The sequence below is a fragment of the Sturnira hondurensis genome, unplaced genomic scaffold, assembly GCF_014824575.4.
Source record: "Sturnira hondurensis isolate 20B ecotype Veracruz unplaced genomic scaffold, ASM1482457v3 Scaffold0016716, whole genome shotgun sequence".
NCBI classification, from domain to species: domain Eukaryota; kingdom Metazoa; phylum Chordata; class Mammalia; order Chiroptera; family Phyllostomidae; genus Sturnira; species Sturnira hondurensis.
The window spans coordinates 75,099-102,090 of record NW_028089347.1 but is presented as its reverse complement, the minus strand read 5'-3'; the positions used below and the strand labels follow the sequence as shown (position 1 = coordinate 102,090).

The window sequence follows — 26,992 nt, the reverse complement described above, 5'->3', positions numbered from 1 at the left end:
GTTAGGCAAGCCTAGCCTGAATTCACTGAACATCAATTCCTCTGACTCACTCCACTTGTTCCTGTTCCATGTTCACCAGCCAGCGTCCCGGTGATTTATTTGACTTCCCAAAAATTTTGTTTCTTGGAATGAATGGACTGGTAATTTACTAAGATGTTGAGTGTGATTATAGTTTGTATTTCACTTAAATGTTTTTTTCTTACATTTCTAATTATCCAAAAGAAAGGTATTTTTATAGTGAGAAAATATAGATGGTTTAATGTTTGGAACTTTCCCCCAGATGGTCAGCAGGAGGATGAAGCCAGTAAAATTGAAGCTCTGCACAAGAGGAGGAATTTACTTGCAGCATTTTGTAAGCTAATTGTATATACTGTTGTGGAGATGAATACAGCTGCAGATATCTTCAAGCAGTATATGAAGGTAAAATTTGAAAAATGGATAACAAGATATTTTTATAATGCTTGAAAGATAAGGTAACATTGGCCTTTATGCTTGGTTGTCATTGAATTTTTACTTTTCTAGTTTAAAGAAATCTCTTTAAATATTTAACATTTTTCAGTGGCATTTTCTCACACTTCTACTTCTCCATTATAATGGACATTTTTAGGTTTATTAATTTCATTTGCATTTGCAATATTGAAAACAGCTTGTCTTATGTTAACTGTCACTAGTAGACATTGTATTTGTGATTCAGTTTAACATAACAGGATGATGTCCTTCCCCCTCCTGATGTAGCATTAAAAAGTAATGTTTTAGGAGTTAGGAGACCTAGATGGTATAGTTTTGGCTTGGTGACTCTGTACCTTGTGGTTTGAGTAACTCAATACTTCTGTATCCTGCCTTCATCTGTTCCAGTATGAGAGCTAAGGTTGCTTTAGGACAGGGGTGTCAAACTCATTTTCACTGGGGGTCACATCAACCTCGCAGTTGCCTTCAAAGGACCAAATGTCATTTTAGGATGGTATAAATGTAACTACTCCTTAACTAGGGGAAAGGAGCTCTACATTTGGCTCTTTGAAAGGAACCGTAAGGCTGATGTGACCCCGGTGAAAATGAGTTTGACACCCCTATTTTAGGGGTTCCAAATCTGATTTGATTCTGAGTAGAGTATTCACGATTTTCATGAATACACATTAAATTTTTAAGTAGTAGTGAAAAGAGTATTGTTAATTGTACTAATGGACTGTGACAAAATGTGGTAAGATAGTTTCTTTAATACTTTCTCAAGTAAAATCTAATTATAAAAGTAAACTTTTAGGCCTTTTCTATTACAAAATAAAATGCATAATAAACTTGTCGAATCTAGTTAATTCTATTTGGAATAATTTCCTACATGATAGAGCTCTAGCACCATTATAACTTACTTTGGAACTTACTTTGGGACCGAAGTTATTTGGCATGATCATTGATTTTTTTAAACAAAGGTTTGCTTATAAAGTCATTTTGCAAGTTTTAAACTTTCAAACATTTTAGACTTCAGTATTCTGAAGTCAATTTTATTAGCCATAGGAGCATGGATATCCATCTCTAACAGTTGTCATGTATGCATTTTGAAACATTCTTCTATAAGAAAAAAATGTCATGTGCGATGTGTGATGTAAATGTCACCTTAAGTTTTCTTTTAAATGATAATAGACTATATGTATAAGCCAAGTTAATAAAGTTTGAAATTATACATGAACTGTATGAGAGTAGCAATGGATAATTTGTGAAAGTAACTGATTATATTTATTGTCTTAATAGTTCATAAAGAACCTAAAAACTTTGTTTATATCCTTTATGTAATTTCTGAAAATCTGCATAACCTAATTACTGTCTCATACCATACCTCTTTACCTACTTAAAACCAGATTTAGAGCTTAATGCAATTAGATCTTAACAGTCTGATATTTCTGAATTAAGTTAGAAATTGTGTGCTTAGAGATTATCTTAATGTTTCAGTAACATTCTTTTATGTCTTTGAATACATAATTTTAGTCAAATACATACTTTGCAACATGCTTACATGATTAACCTAAAATTAGTCCTATTGTCCAGTAGTTTTACAAGATAAAACTATTTGCTCTAATTTGTGCAAATTTTTTCTCTAGTATTATAATGACTATGGAGATATCATCAAAGAAACAATGAGTAAAACAAGACAAATAGACAAGATTCAATGTGCGAAGACCCTTATTCTCAGTTTGCAACAGGTAAGACATTAAGAGTACCAGCTTTAGGCTAACACAATTAACAATATAGTTTTCAAGTTAATGGTGACAAATATGGGTAAAGGATGCCACAGACAATTCATAAAAGTAGATACACAAAATATTCAGTCTTATTAGTAGACATTGTACAAATAAGATTGTTTTTGCTTTCAGATTGGCAAATTTGGCAAAACCTATAGCTGTGTAAGTTATGGAGGAAATCTGTACTATCATCAGTATATATTGGTACAAGCTTCCTGGTAGGCAGTTTGGCAATATATGTTAGAGTTTATAATGTGTATGTCATTTAAGGCAGCAATTCTACTTTTAACCATTTATCCAAGATAGTAATAGGAAAAGTTTGCAAAAATGAGTGTACAAGATTATACATGGCAACATTGTTTGTAATAAGGAATTAGAAATAATCCAAAGGTTCATCAGTGGTATATCAGATGAGTATATTAAGTGATCCATCTCTGTAGTAGCTATTATATAGCACATAAAATTACTTTTAAGTAGGTCTGGAGTCATAAATATGTAAAGATTTCCACAATATACATAGTTTGAAAATAAAGTAAAAAAGATGACAGTACAGCATCCCTATAAAATTGTGCATATCTCTACATCTATCTGGAAAAATAATCACTAAAATGTTAGCTGTAGTTAATTTGCTTTGGTAGGTTTCAGATGAATTTTACTCTTTTCTTTGTATATTTTTATATTTATTTAAATGAGATTAATCTTTTTATTATTAGTGTGATTTTATTTTATAAATATATAACAGTTAGAAATCCATTAATGAAAAACTACTTTTAAGTGCCACAAAAATTAAAAATATGTTTGCAGCCTTATATTAGCCTCATCCTCACCTATTTTCTTTCTGTATCAGTCTTATAATCAAAATTCAATAGTCATTTTCACTTTGGCAGTGGCAAGGCAGGTTTCATTAGGTAAAAATAATTTGTTTAGTATACTTTTGTTTCTAGAGATTAAATGTGTGCAAAGCATAACCCATTTCAATTTGATAAACTTTCTTCTTGCTTTTGAGAAATCTAAGTATGAAATTTAATTTTATTTGCATACTGTTTATTAAAATTAATAGTTTAAATGTTCTAAAGGTAGCATTTAAATAACTTTTGTTATAAAATAATAGCTGCTTGCCGTAGAAAGTTTAGAAAATAGAGGAACTAGAAAAATGCAACTTATCCTTAATTTTTTACTCAGTAATGCTTTTAGATTTTGTAGCCTTCTTAGTCTCTTATGCGTATATGAAATCTTATTTTTTCAAAATTAAGTCATTATGCATTCTATTTTGCAAGGTGGAACTTGTTATATTAATAATTTCTGAACACTTTTATGCCATTAAATACTTTTAAAATGACTATACAGTATTCCATGTTATAGATTAACCATAACCTAACAAGATCTCTTCTTGTTTGATTTTGAGGTTGTTTTTTGTTTGTTTGTTTGTTTTTACAATCTTCGCCATAATAAATACCATATGATCTCACCTTTAACAGGAAGCTAAACAACAAAACAAACAAGCAAGCAAAATATAACCAAAGACACTGAAAAAGAGAACGGGGACAGCAACCAGAGGGGAGAGGGGAGGGGATTTAGAGGAACAAATATAAAGAATACATGGACAACAACTAAGAAGGGGTGGGAATGGAAGGGAGGAGGGAGCATGGGGGGGTGGTGGGATGGGAGTAATAGACAGAAAACTGTACTTGAAAAATAATTAAATAATTTTTAAAAACAGTAAAAAATATAGTACTACAGCATTTTTGTATTTATGTATTGTGTACAAATAATAATATTCCTTTTGGATAAATTCTGATCATTAGAATTGCTCAGAGGACCTCAAAATACTAAATTTGAACTACATTTTGTGAGATGGCTCTATAGAAAGGAAGGTTATCTCAATTTATGTTCCCAACAGATCAGAGTGCTCATTGCACTGTATTTCTATCAGTGGTAGTGGCCATTAACTGTTTAAAGGCTTGACAGTTTGGTAGTAGAAAAACTCCATATTGTTTTGCCTACTTTACAATGGAAAATCTTCATGTGAGATTCATTATTTAAAGGTAAATAGCAGAATATAGCTGTTTAATAATTTAGTGGGCTTTTTTTCCTTTAAGATTTTACATGCTATCATAATATCCAGTTAATCTAACAGTGTAGAATTCTGCCATAACTAACCTGAAGAGTTTCTAATCTCAATAACTGTTTCTAGTATGAATACTTGGAGTGCAACAATTTTGGTCATTTGTATCATGTGCTTTAAAAATCCTTGTTTTTGTTCTGGGGCACAGATAACAATCTCAAAATTAGAAATGTGCACTGATGGCTAAACAGATAAAAATAAAATTGTTTTATTTTGTGAGACTTTTGCCATAGATAAAATAATACATTTGTAAAAATATCCAGCAAGAAGGCAATCCCCAAAGTAAAACAGCAAATACTAATTACTTTTGTCTGCATCAAAGCTTTGGTCTACAAAACTTCATCTAGAAAACTGGGCTGAGTTTCACCTTTTCAAGAAAGATGCAGTATATTATCAATGATATAATAAAAGATAGTTCAGCCCTGGCTGGTGTAGCTCAGTGGATTGAGCGCAGGCCTGCGAACCAGAGGATTGCAGTTCGATTCCCAGTCAGGGCACATGCCTGGGTTGCAGGCCGGTTCCTTGCAGGCCAACTCCCAGCAGGGGATGCACGAAAGGCAACCATACATTGATGTTTCTCTCCCTCTCTCCTTCCCCTCTAAATATAAATAAATAAATAAAATCTTAAAAAAAGGATAGTTAAAAAAAGTTACAAAAAAATAAACTCCTTGTTTTTGAATAAAATGCAGTGGCTCATTTATGGATCGTATATTTTAAGCAGAAAATATGGTTTTTTAAGACGTTAATAATAGATAGTTATCAAAAAGCTTTAACATGCTTGCTTTCTTTTTTCCCCAAACAGCTTTTTAATGAAATGATACAGGAAAATGGCTATAATTTTGATAGATCATCCTCAACATTCAGCGGCATAAAAGAACTTGCTCGACGTTTTGCTTTAACTTTTGGACTCGATCAGTTGAAAACAAGAGAGGCCATTGCTATGCTACACAAGTAATCTCCAAATATTTTATTCAGCTCTCCTGTTCTTTAATCATGAAATTTTTTTTGAATCTAGCTCTTGTTTGAAATAATCAAATTTGGTTGATGCTTAATTATTTGTTTACAAATCTGTAGCATATTTCTTTTCTTAAAAACCAGTTATAGTGCTACCTCGATTAACACATGAGTTGGGACTAAAACTCCTTTCATAGAAAGTCTTTGCTTTAATTAAAACCATACAAAATATGTATAAATTATGTGAAGAGAAGCAACATATAACAGGTATTAACAATATCTCTTAACAGCTTTTGTCATAATTTCACTTGAGATTTGATTCCATTATTTGAAGTATTCCCTTTCTGGTTCTGTTCTCTATATTGTTTTGATCCACAGCCTTCTTTCTGTCTGCATATTTTCTTTCCATTATAAAAATTGGAAATCATCTCAATTTATTTGAGGCATGTAATTTAGTGATCAATTATACATTTAAGTATGGGTGTATTTTAGACCTTAGCATTAGCAGCTCGGGAATATTAATACCCTTTACCTTTTAATTGGGAACATCAAGAGACTTGGACTCTTTAATTGAAAGCTCTGTTTTACTTGTGTCTCTTTTACTCATCTTGCTTACTTAGTTATAACAGTGTTAAATGTCTCCCTACAGAAATGTTTTTGCTTTTTAAGTTAATCCCATACCTTCCCCACTTTAATTTATTCTCTCCTTTTTACTTTGCTCTAAAAAGTCTTAAATTCCTTTTGAATGATACTTTTAGGTACTATTTGAAGATCACAGATATAGTAATTATTTTGATAAGTAATATATTATTCCCTTCATGTAATAGTCTTCATCTTTGCCTCACCATTTTCATCTGTATTATTTTTTACACGGTTACATTTTTGATGAGAGTGTAATGTTGGGTTGTTGTCTTGATTAATAGAAGAATTTATTGTTAATTAAAATGAGCCCTGAGTAGAGTTTAATTTTTAAACTTTTCTCTTAAATACATCATTACAAATAGTCTTTTTAAAAAAAATATATTTGATTGATTATACCATTACAGTTTTTCTATTCCCCCCCTTCATTCCCCTCCACCCTGCACACCCCTCCCCCACCATTCCCCCCTTTAGTTTATGACCACGTGTCTCAAGTTCTCTAGATTCTATATTTCCCCTAACATTCTTGCCCTCCCCCCTATCTATTTTCTACCTACTGTCTGTGCTACTTATTTTCTGTACCTTCTCCTCCTCCCCCCATTCCCCTGTTGCTAACCCTCCATGTGTTCTTCATTTCTATGGTTCCGCTCCCAATCTAGCTGTCCTCTTGGTTTGCTTTTGTTTTAGGTGTGGTCACTAATAACTGTGAGTTTGCTGTCCTTTCACTGTTCATATTTTTTACCTTCTTTTTCTTAGATAAGTCCCTTTAACATTTCATATAATAAGAGCTTGGTGAGGATGAACTCCTTGAATTTGATCTTATCTGAGAAGCACTTTATCTGTCCTTCCATTCTAATTGAAAGCTTTGCTGGATAGAGCAATCTTGGATGTAGGTCTTTGGATTTCATGACTTGGAATACTTCTTTCCAGCCCCTTCTTGTCTGTAAGGTCTCTTTTGAGAAATCAGCTGACAGTCTGATGGGAACTCCTTTGTAGGTGGCTGTCCCCTTATCTCTTGCTGCTTCTAGGATTCCTTCATTTTCATCTTGGCTAATGTAATGATGATATGCCTTGGTGTGTTCCTTCTTGGGTCCAACTTCTTTGGGAATCTCTGAGGTGCCTGGATTTCCTAGAAGTCTATTTCCTTTGCCAGACTGGGGAAGTTCTTCTTTATTATTTGTTCAAATAAGTTTTCCACGCGTGGCTATTTCTTTTCTCCTTCTGGCACCCCTATAATTCGGATGTTGGAACGTTTAAAGATGTCCTGGAGGTTCCTAAGCCTCTCCTCATTTTTTTTGAATTCTTCTTGCTTCACATTTTTCTGTTTGATCATTTCTTCCTTCCTTCTGGTCCACTCCCTTGATTTGAGTCCCAGTTTCCTTTCCATCGCTATTGGTTTCCTATGCACTTCCCTTCATTTCAATTAGTTTAGCCTTCATATGTTCCTCTAATTTGTGACTATAATCAACCAGTTCTGTGACCATCCTGATCACCAGTATTTTGAACTGTGCATCTGAGGGGTTCACTATTTCTCTGTCACTTAGAGTTATTGGCTCTGGGGCTTTGAGTTCTTCTTGAGCTGTGTTTTGGACTGTCCGTGCCTGTTATGTATGAGAAGCAGAGCCTTAGGTGTTCACCAAGGCAGGGCGACCCAGTCGCTGGGTTGTGACACTGTATGTGGGGGTGGGGTCAAAGAGGAGCAATGGCAGTTCCCGCTGCTGGGGCCTGTGCAGTTCGCCTCACCGCGAGTGAATGTGTGACGGTCAGCCTGCTGCCCCGTGCCCTCACTGTGTCTGCAATGCTACCCCAGCTGCCTGCGCACCTGGGTCGCAGGATCCTTCCTTCTCGACCCTGCTCCACTGCTGGCTCTGCCCCTCTTACCTCTCCCGGTTGAACGGTTCGTTGTTGAATGGTTGTTTTTGGACTTCCGTATAGTTCAGTTTTCTGTTCTTTGGCTGCGTCTTTGTTCTCAAAACCTTTGTTGTATTGAAACTTGGTTGTGGGAGAAGGCACAGTGTTTCCACCTACGCCTCCATCTTGGCGGAAGTCCTCTTCACCTCTTAAGAGGACCTCAGAGGCTCACATATAGTCTTTAATCATTATTTTTAAGTTACTCCTATGTGTTATACTAGTTCTTTTTTGTCTTAAAAAATACAGAAAATGTATTGATCATTATGTGAGAGCATTTGTTTTATTTTCTATGGATAAGAGAACCAAGGAAAGAATGTAGATATACCAAACCACATTCTACCTAGGGGCTACCTGGTGTGTTTGTGTGCCTGTGTGTGTTTTTTGTTTGCTTTGAAGAAAGAAAGTGTCATAAAATGTAAATATATTTGCTTGTTCTCACATTATAGCCTCTTTGTTCTCTCTATTCCCCAGATTAAATGCATGGCAAAGAAAACATTTAGTGGTGGAACGAACTTAGAGAAATTTTTTTCTAAATTATTATTTTGTATTGTTGTCACTTACATATTTGTTTATTTATTTTTCCTTTCAGAGATGGCATAGAATTTGCTTTTAAAGAACCTAATCCACAAGGAGAGAGCCATCCACCTTTGAACTTGGCGTTTCTTGACATACTGAGTGAATTTTCTTCTAAACTACTTCGACAAGACAAAAGAACAGTGTATGTGTCAGAAATACTTATTTTTTGGAATTCTTAAAGATCAATAATTATATTTGATTTCTCCCCTCCTACACACAGACATTAGAATTATCTTAGTCTATGTCCTGAGTTGTGACTACACGAGGAAGTAACATTCACCCTTTTTATTTTTTTATTTTAACCACTAGTCCTGTCCTCAACAAATACTTCAACAGGCTACTTTTCTGATATAGTCTCGTAAAATGGTGACTTACATTCTAAGAGGGCCCAACAAATGGAATTAAATTTCAAAATATTCTCTTACCGTCTTGGCTTACATAAAAGGGCAGAGGAAAATAAATAATGGGGGGGGGTGCATATTTGAACAACAATAAAATAAAAGTAAAGATTGTTTAATAGCATTAAAAGGAAGAATAAATAACTTATAGATAACCTCACCTGAAAATCCACCAGTAGTTTACATTTAAAGATGATACAGATTTATACAAAATTCTGACGCGCACAAAACAAATCTTTACTGATAGAAACCCCAGTAGTGGTTGCTTCTGGGGTTGGGGAGACTGAGTGGGGGAAAAGGACATAGGGTATTTTCTAGGGTCATGGGAATGTCCGTGGGAATTAAGTTCAAAAGGTGTATTGGTCACATGGCTGCATTCACTTGCAAAAGTGATCCAGCCATGCTCTCAATTTCTGTGCTTTTTATTATATATAAATTTATTTTAGTCAAAAACTCCATTGACATTGTCAATCAGAAATACAATTTGAAACAATGAAAAACCATTCCTCATTTATCAGATTAGATAAAATTAAGAAGCCCGAGAGTCCCAAATATTGCCAAGCATGTGGAAGAATAGAGACTTCATGCATTTCTGGCAACAGCGTAAATTGGTACACCACCACTTTGTGGAGGAGCTATTAGGCATTGTCTAGTAAAGTTTAACCTACTTCTGAACCAGTAATTCTGTTCATAGGTAGAGGCCCTAGGGAAACTCTTGCACGTGTATATAAGAACTGTAAAGAATCAACTGTTGTATTGTTTGAGTAGGGAAAAGCTGAAAACAATACCTGTCAACCAGAAAATGGCATCATTAGATTGATATGCAATGGAATACCATACAGCAGTCAAAATGGTTAGATTTTTTTTTAAAGCAAACATAATTCCTTAATTTTTTTAAATACCCAGGCATTGTTCAGATTCCCAGTAGTTTCAGATGTCATAAATTACTTTTATTTTTATATTTTATTTAACTGAATTGGGATTGAAATAAGATTCACATATTCTGATTGACTATTATATTTTTGAAACCTTAAATTTTGCTTTATTGAGGTATAGCTGACAAAATAGTAATATATTTAAAATATATAACGTGGTTTTATATATGTATATATTGTGAAAGGATTCCCATAATCAAGTTAATGAATCATCTATCACCTCATGCATTTACCTTTTAAAATAATATTTAAGTTCTATTTTTCAATTAAAAAGTATTATACCTTATCAGCAGTAATCACCATGTTACACCAAGGTCCTCAGATCTTATTAATTTCTAAATATTTTTCCAACTTTATTGAGATATAGTTGACATATAAAGTGTAAGCTTAAGGTGTACAACAAGATTTGATACAGTTATATATTGGGAAATGATCATCACTGTAACATTAGCTGATGTCACCCTTCCAAAATGGTTAGAGTTTAAAAAACAAGGTTGATTGCAAAAAGCAGAGTACCAAGTGTGCACTGATGTTTACAGACAAATATGTATTAAAAATACAAAAATGTTCTCTGGTTGCGTGGCTTAGTTGGTTGGAATGTCATTCCATGAACCAAGGTGTTGCTGGGTTCTTTCCTGCTCAGGGCATGTGCATGGGTTGCAGGTCTGATCCTCAGTTGAGTCAGGTACAGAAGGCAGCTGGTCCCTGTTTCTCTCGCACATCAATGTCTGTCTCTCTCTCTCTCTCTCACCTCCCTCCTTTCTTCCCTCCCTCCCTTCCTCTCTCTTTAAAAATCAGTGGAAGTCCTGGCTGGTGTGGCTCAGTGGATAGAGCGTGGGCTGTGAACCAAAGGGTCGCCAGTTTGATTCCCAGGCAGGGCACATGCCTGGGTTGCAGGTCCTGTCCCCTTTGGGGGCCACATGAGAGGCAACCACATACTGATGTTTCTCTCCCTCTCTCCTTCCTCCTTTCTCTAAAAATAAATAAATAAAATCTTTAAAAAATAAAGATCATTGGAAACATGTCCTCAGGTGAGGGTTTTAAAAAGTAGAAGAATGTGCGTGGGGATGATAAATAGCAAATTCAGGTTAGTGTTAACTTCTGTGGCAGGGAAATAGCATCAGGGAGGCTACTTATCTGGAATGTTTTATTAAACTATATGGTCAGTGCACAGGTGTAAATCTCTCTACCAGTTAGCATATTTTGGTTCAGGTTTCGTATCTTTTCTTTTCCTTTTAATCCTCACCCAAGGGACATGTTCATTGATTTTGGGGTGGGAGGAGACTGCAATGTAAGAAACATTGATCAGTTGCCATATGCCCTCCAACTGGAGGTCAGCCTGCAACCTAGGTGTGTTCCTTAACTGGGAATTGAACCCACAACCTTTGGTGTACGGAATAATGCTCCAGCCAACTGAGCCACTTGGTCAGGGCTCAAGCTCCATATCTTGTTGCGTACTGGTAACAGTTCTCAGACTGATGGCTACTTCACAGACCACACTTTGAGGAATGCTGTACTGTTGTGTATAGCTGAAATAATATTGCAGTTTAATGAGCAAATAACACTTAGCAGTATGTTTTTTAACTGATATTTTCTGTCCTCTTTCTTTAATGATGTTCAAAACTGGTAATTTTGAATTGATTGCAACTAGGCATTTATTTATTGTGACAGAAAGTAAGTATTTGAATTGCACTTTACAGTTAATTGACAAAAATTGTGTTCATGTATTTGAAGCATAATTTAGACAATAGAGTACTGAACTGTTATTGTCAGAAGCCTGGGATTTGAATTATGGTTGTACTGCTTTTTCATTTTTATGACCATGAATTATGTTATTTATCCTTTCTTTCCTTATCAATGTCAAAGGGGAATGTCTCCCTCACAGGGTTGTAAGCATTAAGCAAAGCACCCAAGAGAAAAATGTCTAGCACATAGTCACACAAATGTTAGTTGAATTTTGATTGCTATATTACATATAAGCCATAGAATCTGCGTGATAGTTTGGATCCCGGATAAATAGATGTCTGACTTCATCAGGCTGAAACGTTTTGTAGGTAGGGACCAACCATATCTCATTCATCCTTATATCTACCCCCACGCCTGGGGCATAGGTTTAGAGTGAGAATCTTGAGAGGCAGAATTGCTCATCAGTGTACTAATGAAGCTGAGATTGAGTAGTAAAGTAATAAGCACTCACTTACATAGGTAGGGGTTGATAGACCTGGGACTAAAACCCAAATTGTATGATTTTAAATCCAATTCTCTTTCCAGAAATATGGCTTGAGTCTGTTCTAGCAGAGGACCTGGAAAGTAAGGATAGAAAAAAGTATCTTGAGAAAGAAAATATTAACATCCTATAATTGTTCTGAATCACTCTTTTGTTTAATTCTAATATACTTTGCTTTTTATTTAATTCTAAGTAAATCATTGAATGTTCCACTTGGTATGTGAGCCTTGAGATTGTTAGGAGTACTAAAAAAAAATAGAAAAATAAAGCTATTGCAGCTTTATTTATCAAAGCTAATAGTTTCTACTTCTTTTTAAGGTATGTTTACTTGGAAAAGTTTATGACATTTCAGATGTCACTCCGAAGAGAAGATGTGTGGCTTCCACTGATGTCTTACCGAAATTCTTTGCTAGCTGGTGGTGATGATGACACTATGTCAGTCATTAGTGGAATCAGCAGTCGGGGGTCAACCGTGCGGAGTAAAAAATCAAAACCATCTACAGGAAAACGGAAAGTGGTTGAAGGCATGCAGCTCACACTCAGTAAGTATATAATGTATTCTCTTTATATTTATCCCTTATGTTTACCAACTAAGATTCACTTTTTTTTTGAGATTTGTGTTATTAAAAAGTTTCTTATACAGTGTGTATAGGATGTAAATATACTGTTTTAAGCATTTTTAATATATAAACTTAGTTCCTCGTTTTTCAGATGAGGAAACTAATACAGAGATGTTAAATAACTTACCTAAGGTCTCACAGATACTAAGTAGTAGAACCAGGCAGAGTGACTCTACAGTGCTTGCTTTTTAATCACTGCACTGTACTATCTGCATATGGAAATGGACTTGGTATTGCAGTGCCGATTAGTATCTAAGAGATTGGCTCCATCTAGTTTAAGTGGAACAACAGATTCAGAGAGGTTGCGGCTTTTGGATTTTTGTGAAGAGGTCATTAATTATGAAGAACTTTATAGAAACACAAATTGCCATCTAGAATTTTAGAGGTAGTAATGCATTATGACACATAAATCTCTTGGACTCCCAGGGTTGATTCAAAATGAGCTTGGGCACTTTCTTCCTCTCCTTGGGAACCTTTAAACAAATTGGCATAGTTGTCAAAATTTGTTCCAGATATTATTGCCGAGTAACAGACTATCCCAAAACTTAGGACAGAGCAGGGACATGGTGCCTGGTGCTTCAGTTATGAAACCTCAAAGGCTGAGGACTGGAATTGTACGGAGGCATCATCACCTACAGTTATATCTGATACTAGCCATCAGCTGGGACCTCAACTGGATTGTCTCCCAGGACACCTGCATGTGACCTCTTCATGTGTCTTTGGGCTTCCTCACAGCATATGGCTGGACTCCAAGCATGAATGTCTGAACAGACCGGAAGGGAAAGCTGCCAGTTTCTTAAGGCCTGACAGTGGCGTAGCGTAATTTCCACCATATTCTGTGATCACAGGGCCAATTCAAGAGAATGGGACATAATCCCTGTCTCTTAATGTGAGGAGTATCAAAGGTTTGGGGGTTATTTTTTAGATTGCCAGATAAATAAATTTTTAGCCATTATCCAGGTGTATGGTATTTACAACTTGACTGTCCCGTGGGCTAATGGTTTTAATCTTTTGTCCAATATTTATAAAGGCATAAATGAATAATTTGTACAACCTTAGGTTGTAATTGATTGGTTATGTAGTCCCAATATCCCAGTCAGTGGGGAAGTTTTTTTCACAGTATTCTTGACCACTTAATTGTCCTTATTTTAATAGAAAAGTTATCAGATTAAAAAAAAACAATGTTTTCTGCATGTCATTACAACTCTTTAAAAGATTTTCTCCTTTGAACAAGTAGTTAATAGTTACAAATTTGTGCTGGACCATCAAATCTCCTTTTCCTTAGACTTTATGGAGCATGCATGAATTGGTATTTATATAACATTTTAAAGATAGATTATCCAAATCAGACACTTTCATTTTTATAGAAAGAGTTGGTGTTCCGTTTGGGCTTTTGGAGAGAGCCATAGAAATTGAGGCAGTAGTAAGTTTGAAGAAGGAAGGATAAATACTGATAGTTTGGCCAGGTCAGTTCAATTTGGAATGCAAAATTGGAGCCTAAACACAGCAGAACTTAAAGGTTGATGTAATTATATTGCAAATTATGAAATTTATGTCTAATCTATCTATTACTAGGGTATTAGCCACTAGCACATTTTTCTTTGCACTTTTCCCCCCAAAAGTTACCTGTATATATGCATGTATGTAATCTTCTAATAAAATAGTTCTCCTCCAAACTCAGGTTCAATCAGGTGCTATTAATTTCTCCTCCCAAATCAATGATTTTTAAAAATGACTATGAATTCATTACCACTTGCATGTAAATCTGTCTTTTCATTAGTCATGGCAGCATGTATAGGTATTTGGACACAAGTAGGTTTGATACCTGGTCTTTTTAGTCCAGTGCTTAATGCATATGTATTTGTGCTCCTCCTTGAAGTTGTTTCTACTGCTTCTCAGCGGTGAGCATCCTATAGACTAGGAACCATTCTTTTATTGTTTCCATTCCCATTGTCACCTGTAACTAACCTGGGCTATACAGATAGCCTCTTAATTGGCCAGTTTGATCACTAATCTTCACATTCTTAAATCCACCTTCTACTCTGCCATCGCATACTTGGACTAAAACATGTAATTCGACACATTGATTCCTTAAAACCTTCAACAGTAGTTTCTATCACCTTAGCACAGCTTATAACACTTTTCATAAATTGATGCCTGCCTCTTTATTCATTCAGCATTACTTTTTGCTGCTTATCCCAAGAGTACCAAACTCCTAGTTTGAACCACATGAAATTGTCATTTTTGTAGGTCAAGAACTGCTAAATAGCAGCAAATTTGTATGGTTTAGTTGTTTCTTGCCTCAGTGCTTTTGCTAATGTTCTTTCCCCTGCCTAGTTCACCCAGCATCTCCTCTAGTCAGAAGTCACTTCCTGGTAATTGGCTCTGATCCCTCTCATTGCTCCCCTTGCATCAATGTTTCCCTCTCTTCTAGCATGTACCATACTGTGTTGTAATTGCCTGTGCTTTCTTCACAACTGGATTGTAAGGGCAGAGTAGGGGCTACACCTTACATACCTTTGTATCCCCCTGTTCCAAGCACTTAGCATGTGAAAAGTAGGTGTTTGTTGACCTGAACAGGTTGTATTCGACACCTGATGAGTTAAAATTGCTGACTGAACTTCATTGCTGATGATTTTCTTTTTCAGCTGAAGAAAGCAGTAGTAGCGACAGTATGTGGTTAAGCAGAGAGCAAACACTGCACACCCCAGTTATGATGCAGACACCACAACTCACCTCGACAATTATGAGAGAGCCCAAAAGATTACGACCTGAGGATAGCTTCATGGGTGTTTATCCAATGCAGACTGAACACCATCAAACTCCTCTTGATTATAAGTAAGTACATTTGATCATTTTCTGTACTGTGACTTTATTAATTACATAGAAAAAAGTTAAGTTAAAAGAAGAATAAAATTCTCCTTGAAGCACGCAGGTAACATGGATGTTAGCTCAAAGACAGCAAGAGGAAGCAAGGCAACAGCAGGAGAGAGCAGCAGTGGGCTATGTTAAACTACGAACTAATCTTCAGCATGCCATGTAAGTGAGAGTGCCTTATTGTCTGAGTCTAGGAAGTTCACTAATTCATTTTAACATATTTTAATGTGTGCCTTATCTCAATATTTCAGCAAACTCTCTAGAGTAAGCTGAAATAATCAAGGAACTAAAAATTGGTCTTTCCAACAGAAAAAAAAAAGAACTTTTAAAATATTAACTAGTTAGCTAAAGGACCAATCTTAGGTCAATCTGTTGGAAAATTTAAATCATAATCCTTGTTTATTTTGGTACACAGAATTACAGCTGAAATCCATTTTGTTACATCTTAATTGGTTACCCACTTTAGTTCAGGCCTTCATCTCTCACCTGAACTAGTACATTAGCTTTCTAACTTGTTTTCCCTCAAATATCCCATTTATCCTCTCACCAAACTCCTCTCACCACCACTCCATCATTCACACTGCCATCCAGAATTACTATTCCAGAATAAAAATCTGATCATGTAATTTTACTTAAAACCGTTCCATGGCTCCCATTGCCTCCAGGATAAAGTTCAAACTCCTTAGCTCATGGCATGCAAGATCTTTCAAAATATGGCCCCTGCGTACACGTTAGTATCATAACCCATTCTCTGGCAACTGGTAAAATCATCATAAAAGAACAAGCTCAGGTATCACCTTACAAGAAGCTGCGGTCATCTGTGCTCCCATAACACTATGTATATTGATCTTTCTTATGATGTATTATAGTTATTTGTTTATAAATTTTCCCTTTCTCTAGACTGTGAGCTCCTCAAGGGCAGGGACCACTTTCATTACCTGTCAGTGCGTGGCATATAAAAGGTGCTAGGTAATTGTTCTTTGAATGAATAAATGTCTATTGCTAAAAAAATGGTAGTTTAACTTTTAAATACTTTGTTTTTGTTGGCATCTACATGAGAGCTTTATAAATATTTATTAGCTTTGGCTCTAAAGAAGTGTCAGACAGTCTTTAGATGATTGGCACAAAGGGAAATATATGATGATTCTGATTATTTATGGTTTGTGGTGTGAAAGCTTTGTATCTGTAACATAATGTACATGTTTTAATACTGGGAGATAGTAATTGTTACCTTTTTAAATTTTTGTTTGTTTTTGAGTGATGAAAACCTCACCTATTTTTTCTTAAGAAATTACCATTTACCACATGAATAGTGTCCTATTTAAATTCACTTTAGGTATCTGTGGCGGTCTTAAGAACGTCTACAAAAGTCTACTCTATCACATGTATAGATTCTGATCTCAACTTGTCTAATATGGTCAGCATCTATACTATCTTGGTTCTGTTTCCTATTCCTGTTTCTGTAGCCACATTCCCCTTAGTATATGCACTTACTTAGTGCTGGATTCAGTAGCTAATTTCATAGCTTCCAACCAGTCACCAGTCCAAACATTCTAGAATCTGCCTGCAGTCATTTGGTCCATATTTCTCCCCTGAAAACTTTCCACCAGTCCCTAAGTTCTTGTACAGCATCTCATTACTCAGTACCATTTATCATTATTCTTTTGTTGTAGTTTGTTTTAATTCCCCTTAGAGATGACTACAAGAGGTTATCCCAGTTAGATAATTATTACTGGAAGACTCTTTGGTGGTTGTGCCATAAGTGATCAATCACCTCATGTTTTAAAATATTTTTACAGTGATTTTTCTGTAATGATACCTGCCCTATAATTGAAAATACTTCCAAATTCTCTTTGTTTTTTAATAGTTTATATCATATAATCTTTTTTACACTCCAAATGAAATAGAGAATGGACCTCTGGATTTCTTTAACATGGTCCACGAAGCACATATTTTCCCTTCACAGTTGCCTCCACTAAGACTCAACATGGTATTGTGTAAATTGTAAGCAAGCATTCAGTAAATAATTGATGGGAGGTAGTAAGGTCTTTTCAATAAGTGAGAAAAGAAGGAAATGTTGGCCAAACTGGAGAAAAACCACCCTCGATTTCAAAATTGCATTGATTCCTTTATGCTGATCTGGGTTAATTTGTGAACTTGAAATTAGAGTTTATTCCTTATAATGTGTGATAACATACAGAAGTTTTGGGTTTAATTTTTACTTTCCTATATAAGTCTTAAAGTTTTGAGTTTTCTAGGACACAATCTAAGTTTCAGCATAAATGTGTTGCTCATTTCCTTTTGAAGCAGAATTAACCTCTTTCAGCATATCTTTATAGCACTTGATTCATATTTCTCTTGCAATATTTGTCACATTTTGTCATAATTATTTGTTTCCCATAGTAGATTGTGAGCTCCTTGAGGGCAGGAATTATGCCTTAATTCATCTTTTTTTTTCATCCATAGAACAAAGTAGAAGCCTGGCACGTAGTAGGCATTGTGTGAAAGAGTGAGTGAGTGCCTGGTATAAATTAGGTACTGAGTGAATGAGTGAGTGATGGGGTAAAATTAACATTATATATTAATGAAAATATATGTATTCTGAAAATGTTATTTCTCTGGTCTCTGTTTTATATTTGTTTATTAATTTGTACCCTGCTTACTGTCAAAAAGGATTTGAGGTATCTTGTCTGTTCCCATGTGGGATATTCTCATTGAACTTTTATATGGGATATCAGAAGTATCACACTGAATGTACTGAAATAATGTAAAATAAACGTAACTCCTTAACATTTTTAGACAAGTGAACATTGGGGTTTTGACATCATTGATGACATGATCAATGCCTAATCATTTTCCCTGACCTTTAATCCCATCATTTTCCATTACACCTGAATATAGAGAACCACATAGTTGCTGCCAATATATGAACAGTCACAACATTGGTTCAGATCTTGACTTTGTTTTATATTTCTCTAGTCGGCGTGGTACAAGCTTAATGGAAGATGATGAAGAGCCAATTGTTGAAGATGTTATGATGTCCTCAGAGGGGAGGATTGAAGATCTTAATGAGGGAATGGATTTCGACACCATGGATATAGACTTGGTAAGAAACTTAGTGATTTCTGTGGAAATTAAATGGTGCATTTATTAGAGGAGAGAAATACTTGCCATGAGAAGTAAGTTTGCAAAATTATTAAATAAAATAGTTGCTAGGTGTTTAGGTAAATGAGAAGGGGTTGGGGACAGGGTGAGGCTGGTGAGGATATTAGATCCTAGTTTACAAGGATTAACTTTTGGGTTAATTTAGGAAAATATAAAGGTAAAGAATACATTTTGCTTAATATTATACCAAGCATCACATTAGCTTATAATTTTCCACTTATTTACCGTCATTAAAACAATACATAACTAACTTAATAATACCCTGTTATTGAGACAGATTTTCATATCAGCACTTCATTTTGCCACATGTCTCCTTCATCTTGGTGAGGGAGATTGAAAGGATTAAGGACACTGAAGCTTAGACAATTAGCCTGTCCAAGGAGACAGAACTGGTAAGCAGTAAAGCTGAGACTTACAAGCCAGGTCTTCTGATTCTACTTCTCAGTATACCATGGTGTATTCTATTCAAAGGAAAGAAATAAGTAAGTGGTCTCTCTTCAGAGTAGTGTAATCTGATGATTTGAGAAAGGAATTTAAAAATGATTTGAAAAAGGAGTTTTCCAGTTTTCATCTTTTAATTTTCCATGAATAACTTGCTTTGTTTTTTATTTAAACTTTCTGTAGTTGGAATACACAATATTTAGAAGTATTGTAATGTACATTTGGCAACTATATAGGCAGTGTGAACGTTTAATGCTAATTAATTTCAGTATTTTCAGTCACTATCTGGCTTATAGATAAGACCATTTTCAACTTCTTTTTTTCCCTTTAGCCGCCATCAAAGAACAGACGAGAGAGAACAGAACTGAAGCCTGATTTCTTTGATCCAGCTTCAATTATGGATGAATCAGTAGGTTTAATTTAAATGTACCCCAGGATTGCGAAATCAAAAGTATGGCAACCTCTAAGTTTGAGGTTGAAGAGCTGATACAGCACATCAAGAATGGATAAAACAGTTGGGAAAGAGAAAAGGAGCAGGCGGGAGAGATTTTGGGGGGAAAGGGAGAAGGGTGATGTAGTGGTGGTGACAGATTTGAAGTGTGTTTGAATCCCTGGCACATGGGACTTAAGCAATTTGGACTTTTCACTTAGGCTTGAGTTACCCATTGAAGGATTTTGAATGAAGGAATGGCATGATCAGAGAACTGTGCTTCAGAAAGATTTTCTTGGTATTTATGGATGGGTAGGATGAATGAGAGGAATAATAATCATAATCATACAAAGGCATTGTGAAAAATAGAACTGAACAAAGACTTTGATAATAAAGAGAAGGGGATTGAGATAATTGGTTACTAAGTATTGTCAATTCTATTTTTTAAGTACCTCTTATATCAGTCCCCACTGCCATATTTTCCCCAACAATGCCTTGGTTCATTCAAGTCCTCCTTAGTTTTTACTGGGACCATTTCAGTAGCCTTTAAATTAATCTTGCCTGCTGTATCTCTCCTTTATTTCTCATTTGGGGTCATTTTTCTAAAATGCAAATCAGATTCTCTCACAGGTCTTTCATTGATTTCCCCCCCCCCCCCCATTGTTGTGAAGGAAAATATTCTGGCTCCTTTGCCAGCTTAGCCTTGGCCCTTTCCTTACATGTATCCTGTGTTCCAGCCATACCAAATCTTGGGGTTCTTCTCAGATATATTTTGCTCTGTCATGACTTTGTGACTTATTGTGTAAGTTTTTCTTTGTCAGAATTGCCCCCTTTTTTCTCCTCCCAGTGAATTCCTTCTTTAATAGTCATTTCTGACATAACCTGAGGGGTTTTTGCTGACTTCACCAGATAGATACTTTATTCTCAGCTTCCATAACATGTTGTATATACTTTTATGTTAATAACTACCAGGTTGGTATAGTGAAATAGGGTATAACATTCAATAGACTGAACTCCAGGCACTGATGATTTTATTGATTTTTGAGTTCTGCCTACCATAGCAGGTGTTTAGTTTTATTTGTCAAATTAATAAGTCAGTTAAATGCCCTTTCATCTCACTATATATGTTCCTTCCTAATATTTACTACCTCAGGTGACCTCATCCTATGAGACCTGCTTTCTGTGTACCAATTTTTACCATTCTCTCCTTGCCCTCCCTCACATCATAATCTGCCTTCAGATAGCTCTTGGAAGAATTTTGAGTAACTCATACTAACATACTAGTAAGACCAGTTAGTCATTTGAGCCAAAAGACAATTTTATAGAGCAGTAAGTATAGAAATATTTGGACAAACCACTTTAGGATCCTTTTTAAATTAGTGTTTGTTGATCTTTAATGTGCATTTGGGTCATCTGGAGATCTTAATTAAAATGTAGATTCTGTTTCAATAGTGTGGCCTGAGATTCTGCATCTCTAGCAAGTGCTATTGATGCTTCTGGTCTGCAGACCATAATGAGTAGCACAGGTGACCTAGGCTTACCCATTGGTCTATAGTTCAAATGCATATTAAAGCATATGGTTCCCTGATAATCTAGGAGTATATATCTTCCCAACTTGTTAAATAAAACATGAAGGTAGTGATTGTAATGAGAATCTTTTCAAGCAAATGTGATGAAATGCATTAATTCAGCAATTTAGTGAGCTACAAGCTGGTGCTAAAGTGGGTAAGATAATCTCCTTGCCCTCTCAAAGAGTTCATAGTACAGTCCACCTTGACTGTAGCTTTTGCACCTGGCACTATGCTAGGCATGATTCAGTTTGATCTCTCAGTAATCTTGTAAGAAAGGTGGCGGGATCTGTTTTACACTCAAGCAACCTGGAACTGAAGAAGGGATTCAGTGACTTGCTCACACTTACACAGGTTCAGTGTTAATTTGATCTGAGTTCCTTTTTTTTCTCTCCCTTAAGATTTTTTTTATTTATTTATTTATTTATTTATTTATTTATTTAGAAGGGAAGAGAGGGAGAGAAACATCAATGTGTGGTTGCCTCTCACATGGCCTGCACTGGGGACCTGGCCTGCAACCCAGGCATGTGCCCTGGCTGGGAATCAAACTGGCGACCCTTTGGTTCACAGCCCGAGCTCAATCCACTGAGCTACACCAGCCAGGGCTGATCTGAGTTCCTTTTGATTTAAGAATCTTGTGCTTTCTCTACTGTTGTACTTCACAGAACTAAAAGCGAACCTCATTTGGAAGAAAGACCAAGAAAAGTAATTTAGAAATTGAAATTCTTAACTGTAGTCAAAATTAATAGCAATTAGAGATTTCCTTGTTTTTTTTTTCATTTGTTTATCTAAAGTCAGGAAAAGTTTAAGCATTTGTTTCCTTGGTCATGTACTAGATTTGGAGAAAGGTGTTAACTTAGTTTACTAAAATAATGAAATAGCAATGTAAATTATAGTGTTCATATTTTTGTCATTTAACATTTAGAAAAAAATTGCAATTTGAGGTCACAGATAGGGACCTCAATTAGGGACCTCTACTAATAATTATTCATAGAAAACTTTTGGCATTCTTGTTTTTATTGCATATGTTACAACTAACCAGATAACAGTTCAGTTGCTTCTACTAAAATTAGGAAAAGGAGCACATGCATGTATGTCTGTAGTTTTATACTACTACCACATGATGGCAGCAGTCACATAACTGAATGCTCTATCTTTAAAAGGTTATGTATCTTTACAAGTCTTTGACCATACATATATGTGTAAGTTAATACTAGTTTATTTTTAGATTTACATTATTAAACTTTACCTCATACTGTCTCAATAACAGCTTAGGAAAATGGAATAATGGAAATTTTTAATGCAAAAATGTTTGCCCTTATACAGTAGCCTTCATCTGTTTTTACTTAAGCCTGTGATCAGTGAGTCAGTAAAACAATAGTAAAATTGGAACTTAAATCTTTTTATACCCAGTTCTAAGATTCTGTAAGTGAACCAACCGAGAGCAGCCTAAGTGTAGATACTTTGGGTTATTACTAAATAAACCCTAAGTATATCTTTTGTAACATGATATCTGCATAATTCAGAAATGCTAATATAAAAACTGCAAGCAGGTCAGGTTGGTGATGCATATACATAAGATTCTAGATTTATGAGTTAGCTTTTATATCTGGAAAGAACATTGGTTTATCCCACTGTACCACTTGGTTGCTTTCTGCTACTAGTGCACCAGTATTGCCACAACACACCAAAGCTTGCTATTTGTACTTTTTACATGTATACTTAAGTGTTTATTAATGTTGAGACCAGAAACAGGAGTAGTTTAGGTGAGCACAAAAAGAGAGTGTCACTAATGTCATTTTTCTCCTGTGTTGATATTCTCTTATTACAAATATCTGTAGTGTAAGATTGGTAAAAGAATCTCTCAGTATGATGGAGCTACTTTAATGTTCTAATAGAAGAATCTACTTGAAAACTCAGTCTATACCAACAAAGATTCTGTTCAGGTGGTTTGTAGTTAGGCACTCTGTTTGGAAAGAACTTGGATTCATCTTCATGCCACATTCTGCACTAAGAATTGCTAACTAAGATTTTATCCTTTCATTCATCATCAGACCTTCCCTTACTCAGAGTCACAAGTGCTATAGCTAGAAGGGACCTATAAATATCTAGGCCTGTTTGGTGGAAACATTCTAACCACCCAAACTCTGAATCTGACCAAAAAAGGAGAACCATGAACCTTGTTGGAGGGTAGGGGAGGACAAGGGGTGAATAGTAGTGGTGGTGGTTTGGACGGAAGGTCGGCAGGTAAGAAGTGGGGTGAATTAATCTTCTTTGTTCTCAACACCAGGGATTCCAAACAGTTTACCTAACTATTCACTACAGAGAGGCTGCCATCAGATAGATACTAGTTTCCTGGTCAGAAAATACACAGTTTCTTCAGATAAAACAATTCATGAGTTCTATGACTTTTGCTAAAGTGAATTTAATTTACAAGTAAGAGCCCTCTGTAATCCCAATCTTAAATCATTACCTCTGGCTTTTAATATCAGTTCTTACTAACTTATTATAGTATTTAAAAATATTACCTAATTATCGTAAGAAATGCTGGATTGTAATTGAAAAGCCTAACTTATAGTATGTGCAGCTCAGAGGTACATCTTGTTCTTATTTAATGAACAAGGGGAATAGCTCCATTCATCATCTGCTTTCCTTTTTTTTTTTTTAAGTTAGTGACAAGTAATTATTAGATTTTACCTAAACTCTTTTCCCAACTGTAATGGAAAGAAAAGAAAGCATCAATATAAGTATGTTTGCCCTGACTTCACTTTACTTGATTTCTTAAAATTTTGTAATGCTGTCCTTTTACTCAGCCTATATTTTCTAAAGAAAACTTTCTGTTTTATACATACTGATATTATTCTTGGTTGTTTTTATTTTGCATGTTCAAATGCCTTTTTAAAGAACTATACTAACTTCACGGTGCAAGTAACTGAGTTTGCAAGACATCCTTAAGCTCTTTGCAGCAAACCTGTGCCAGAAGTCTATGTCAAGAAGCACATTCATTTGTTTGTTCATTCAACAAGTGTTGAGTGCCAGTGTTCAGGGCGTTATCTAGGCATTGGGGTGTGTTTAAATATATAACTGATACATGGTTCCTGCTCCTAGTTATATTTGCCACGTAAGTAATATCTTAATTAGGCCTGTTGATATTCCATTATATATCAATGGTCATTACAGTTTTAGAACTGCATATCTAAAGGGGGGTTTCAAAGTAGTTTTATTAGCATGTTATTAAAATTAACATTAATCAAGTGTGGTAATAATTTACAGGTATATTTTACAAAGAAATGAATGACAATTTTAACGAGATTTTTTTCCCTCTCTCTCATTAGGTTCTTGGGGTGTCAATGTTTTAATACCAGTACAATTAAATCTCTGGTGAAGTCATTTTCTAAGTGGAAGACGAAATTTTAAAATAAAGTGTGGTAGATACAGTGAAATCCTGTACAGATTTTTCTCTAAGGAGAATATGACATGCTTATGCTCACCAAGATCAAGTGCATTGAGGGGCAGTTTTGTTTGCCTGAAAAAAGTAAAGGACAAGTAAACAGTTTGATGATAAGCTACAGTTTTTCTTAGAAAGTAAATATTTTATTTATGCGCTGTTAGTTGGCTTTTGAATCAATTATTTCATGCTTTTTTTAAAAGGAAATATAACAATCTGAAGAGACATTTGGTACAGACACGAATTCTCTCACATTTATTTACTGGGTGTACTAAGTAATGATGACCTCTGCTGGATTTCTGTTTACATCCAAAGTTGAGGATGGATTTATTCCCCTACCCTGAAAGTATAGGATAGAATTGTTTTTAGCATTCTAAATTTAAATGCTTAAAACATCAATCAAGGCTTTCTTTTAAATATTGTAATTGTGGAGAAAAGTAAACTTATAAGCAGAACTTTTACAATTTTTTCATCTAAAATGTATTTTAAGATATTTTTAAAATTCAAGAGCTTCTCTATACTTTTCAGAAATATCCAGATGCAGTGAACTGCCAGAAGGTAACCAGTCTCAAACATGCTTATCCCATTATCAACCCTGAAAGTTTGCTTGTCCTTTAAGATAAAAATGTAATGTTGTGATATTCCTTCCAGTAGTGCCACTGTATTTTGTCTCCAAATAAAAGAAGCTTATTGTAGTATGTTTGCAGAAAAATTCTAAACAAAAATTATACAGCTTATTAGAGTGTGGGAATAGGGTTCTAAATTTTAAATAAAATTATATATATATATAAATTGGTGCTGATTTTATAATTGCGCAGTTTGTTTAGTTTTTTCTTACTTTTAAATTCCAACTTAAAATTATGAGGTTTCAGAAATATATTGAAAGTTTAACAATGTTTAAAAATAGAAAAGCATGAGTGTTCATGCTTTAAAATGATTTTTAAATTTGTATTTTATATTGTTTTATCTATCTGTCTTTGCAAGCAGTCTTCAGGTTAAAGATACTTCTAACAGGTTACAGTACATTTCCTCTGTATGTAAATTAGGTGGGATAATAGAATTCATAACCCATAATATTCTTTGAAAGCTAAGCTTTAAACTTCATTTTATGTCCTTTCACAAATAAATTAGTTTAAAACAGAAAGTGGCCACTTGCCATTTTGACATCAACTCATTTTGCAAGGCTTAGGCAGCTAGACATCGTTTAAAACAAAATATTAACTTATATTACATGTGTATCTTTTGTCAGTCGTCTCTCAGTTCTTGAGGTATATTATTTTAATCATTCCATGCCTTAATATGCTTGCAATACAAGGATATCGTCAAATGGGTGAATACCAAAAGGCTTACAGTTCTTAGAGTCAGAAATCAACAAGCATTGGGCTGTGGTAGCCAAAAACCATAGATTAGCTAAAAGATCATGACGAAATACAATTATTTTATTAAGTCATGGTTAATAAATGAAACCAAACTTGTTTAACAGATTTTCCACCAACAAACACTGTTACGTGCAAAAGTATTGCCTATGTTGTTTTTCACACCACTGCATTTACTAGAACTGCTGAGAGGACTGTATATATGATTTTAAACCTAAGTTGATTTTTTCTCACTCTTGAAAGGAGTACTTCTTTGTGAAAGCAGTTCTTACAGCTTTGTTTTCAACCAGCTAAAAATGTTTTATATATTACTCTAACCTGTTGTCCTCCACATTCTATTGTCCTAATTGTACTGTTTTCTGATTTGTATTTATGTCTTGAGACAGTAACTTTTTGAATAAAAGTAAACCTACAGTGTGTTGTATGTTTTATCTTTTATAATTGAAAGAGGAGGGTGGCTATAAATGGCTTAGAAAGTATATCTATTATCACACCTTTTGACATGTTTGGATAGGAGTAATTTATAGAAAACATTGATATTTTATGTATTTTTAAATGAGACTAAAGCCTAATTGGCATATTACTTTAAAGTAGAAACCCATGACCATTATTACTTCAATTTTTATCTGGTATGGGTCAAACACTGTTTGTGCATCCGGAATACATTTAAGTGCCTAGGATGTGTGCTAGGCATGTGTTTAAGAGATCTAGTGGTAAACAAGGTAGACAGGGTACCCCCAACCCCCATCCCCCACCAGTAGATCTAGTGTGGCGAACAAATAAGGAAAGCTAATAATAGGAAATAATAATAAACTTATAATAGGTGCTGTCAGGATGTGCTTTAGCTAGAGAATTCAGTGTGTGTCTAAGTAAAACCTCTCTTAGTTCAGGGTTTGTGCTTGGAGGTGAGTGAAAGCCAACATTTGAAAAAAAATTAGTAATTGAACTCTTACTGAAAACAATTACAATCTTTAATGAGTTAGCAAGATTTGCATTGTCCTCTGATTTGCATTGTAAACATTTTGAAGCAGTGTAACGGTAGCAAATTGGTCAGTTAGGCTGGTTTGTAGA

General features: G+C 34.9%; 1 protein-coding gene across 1 annotated transcript in view; it reads left to right on the top strand.

The window, feature by feature from the left end:
* Nucleotides 1–26,335, top strand: part of LOC119001545 (cohesin subunit SA-2) — a 38,132-nt gene extending 11,797 nt beyond the window's left edge. Inside the window, exons 10-19 of the mRNA XM_037066943.1 lie at nt 281–420; nt 2,091–2,192; nt 5,159–5,307; nt 8,450–8,578; nt 12,315–12,538; nt 15,265–15,454; nt 15,545–15,655; nt 18,473–18,599; nt 19,431–19,508; nt 24,433–26,335. Of these exons, the coding sequence (XP_036922838.1) occupies nt 281–420; nt 2,091–2,192; nt 5,159–5,307; nt 8,450–8,578; nt 12,315–12,538; nt 15,265–15,454; nt 15,545–15,655; nt 18,473–18,599; nt 19,431–19,508; nt 24,433–24,456 (1,274 nt within the window). The 3' untranslated portion in view covers nt 24,457–26,335. The remainder of the gene's footprint in view (nt 1–280; nt 421–2,090; nt 2,193–5,158; nt 5,308–8,449; nt 8,579–12,314; nt 12,539–15,264; nt 15,455–15,544; nt 15,656–18,472; nt 18,600–19,430; nt 19,509–24,432) is intronic.
* The last annotated feature ends 657 nt before the right edge of the window (nt 26,336–26,992 follow it).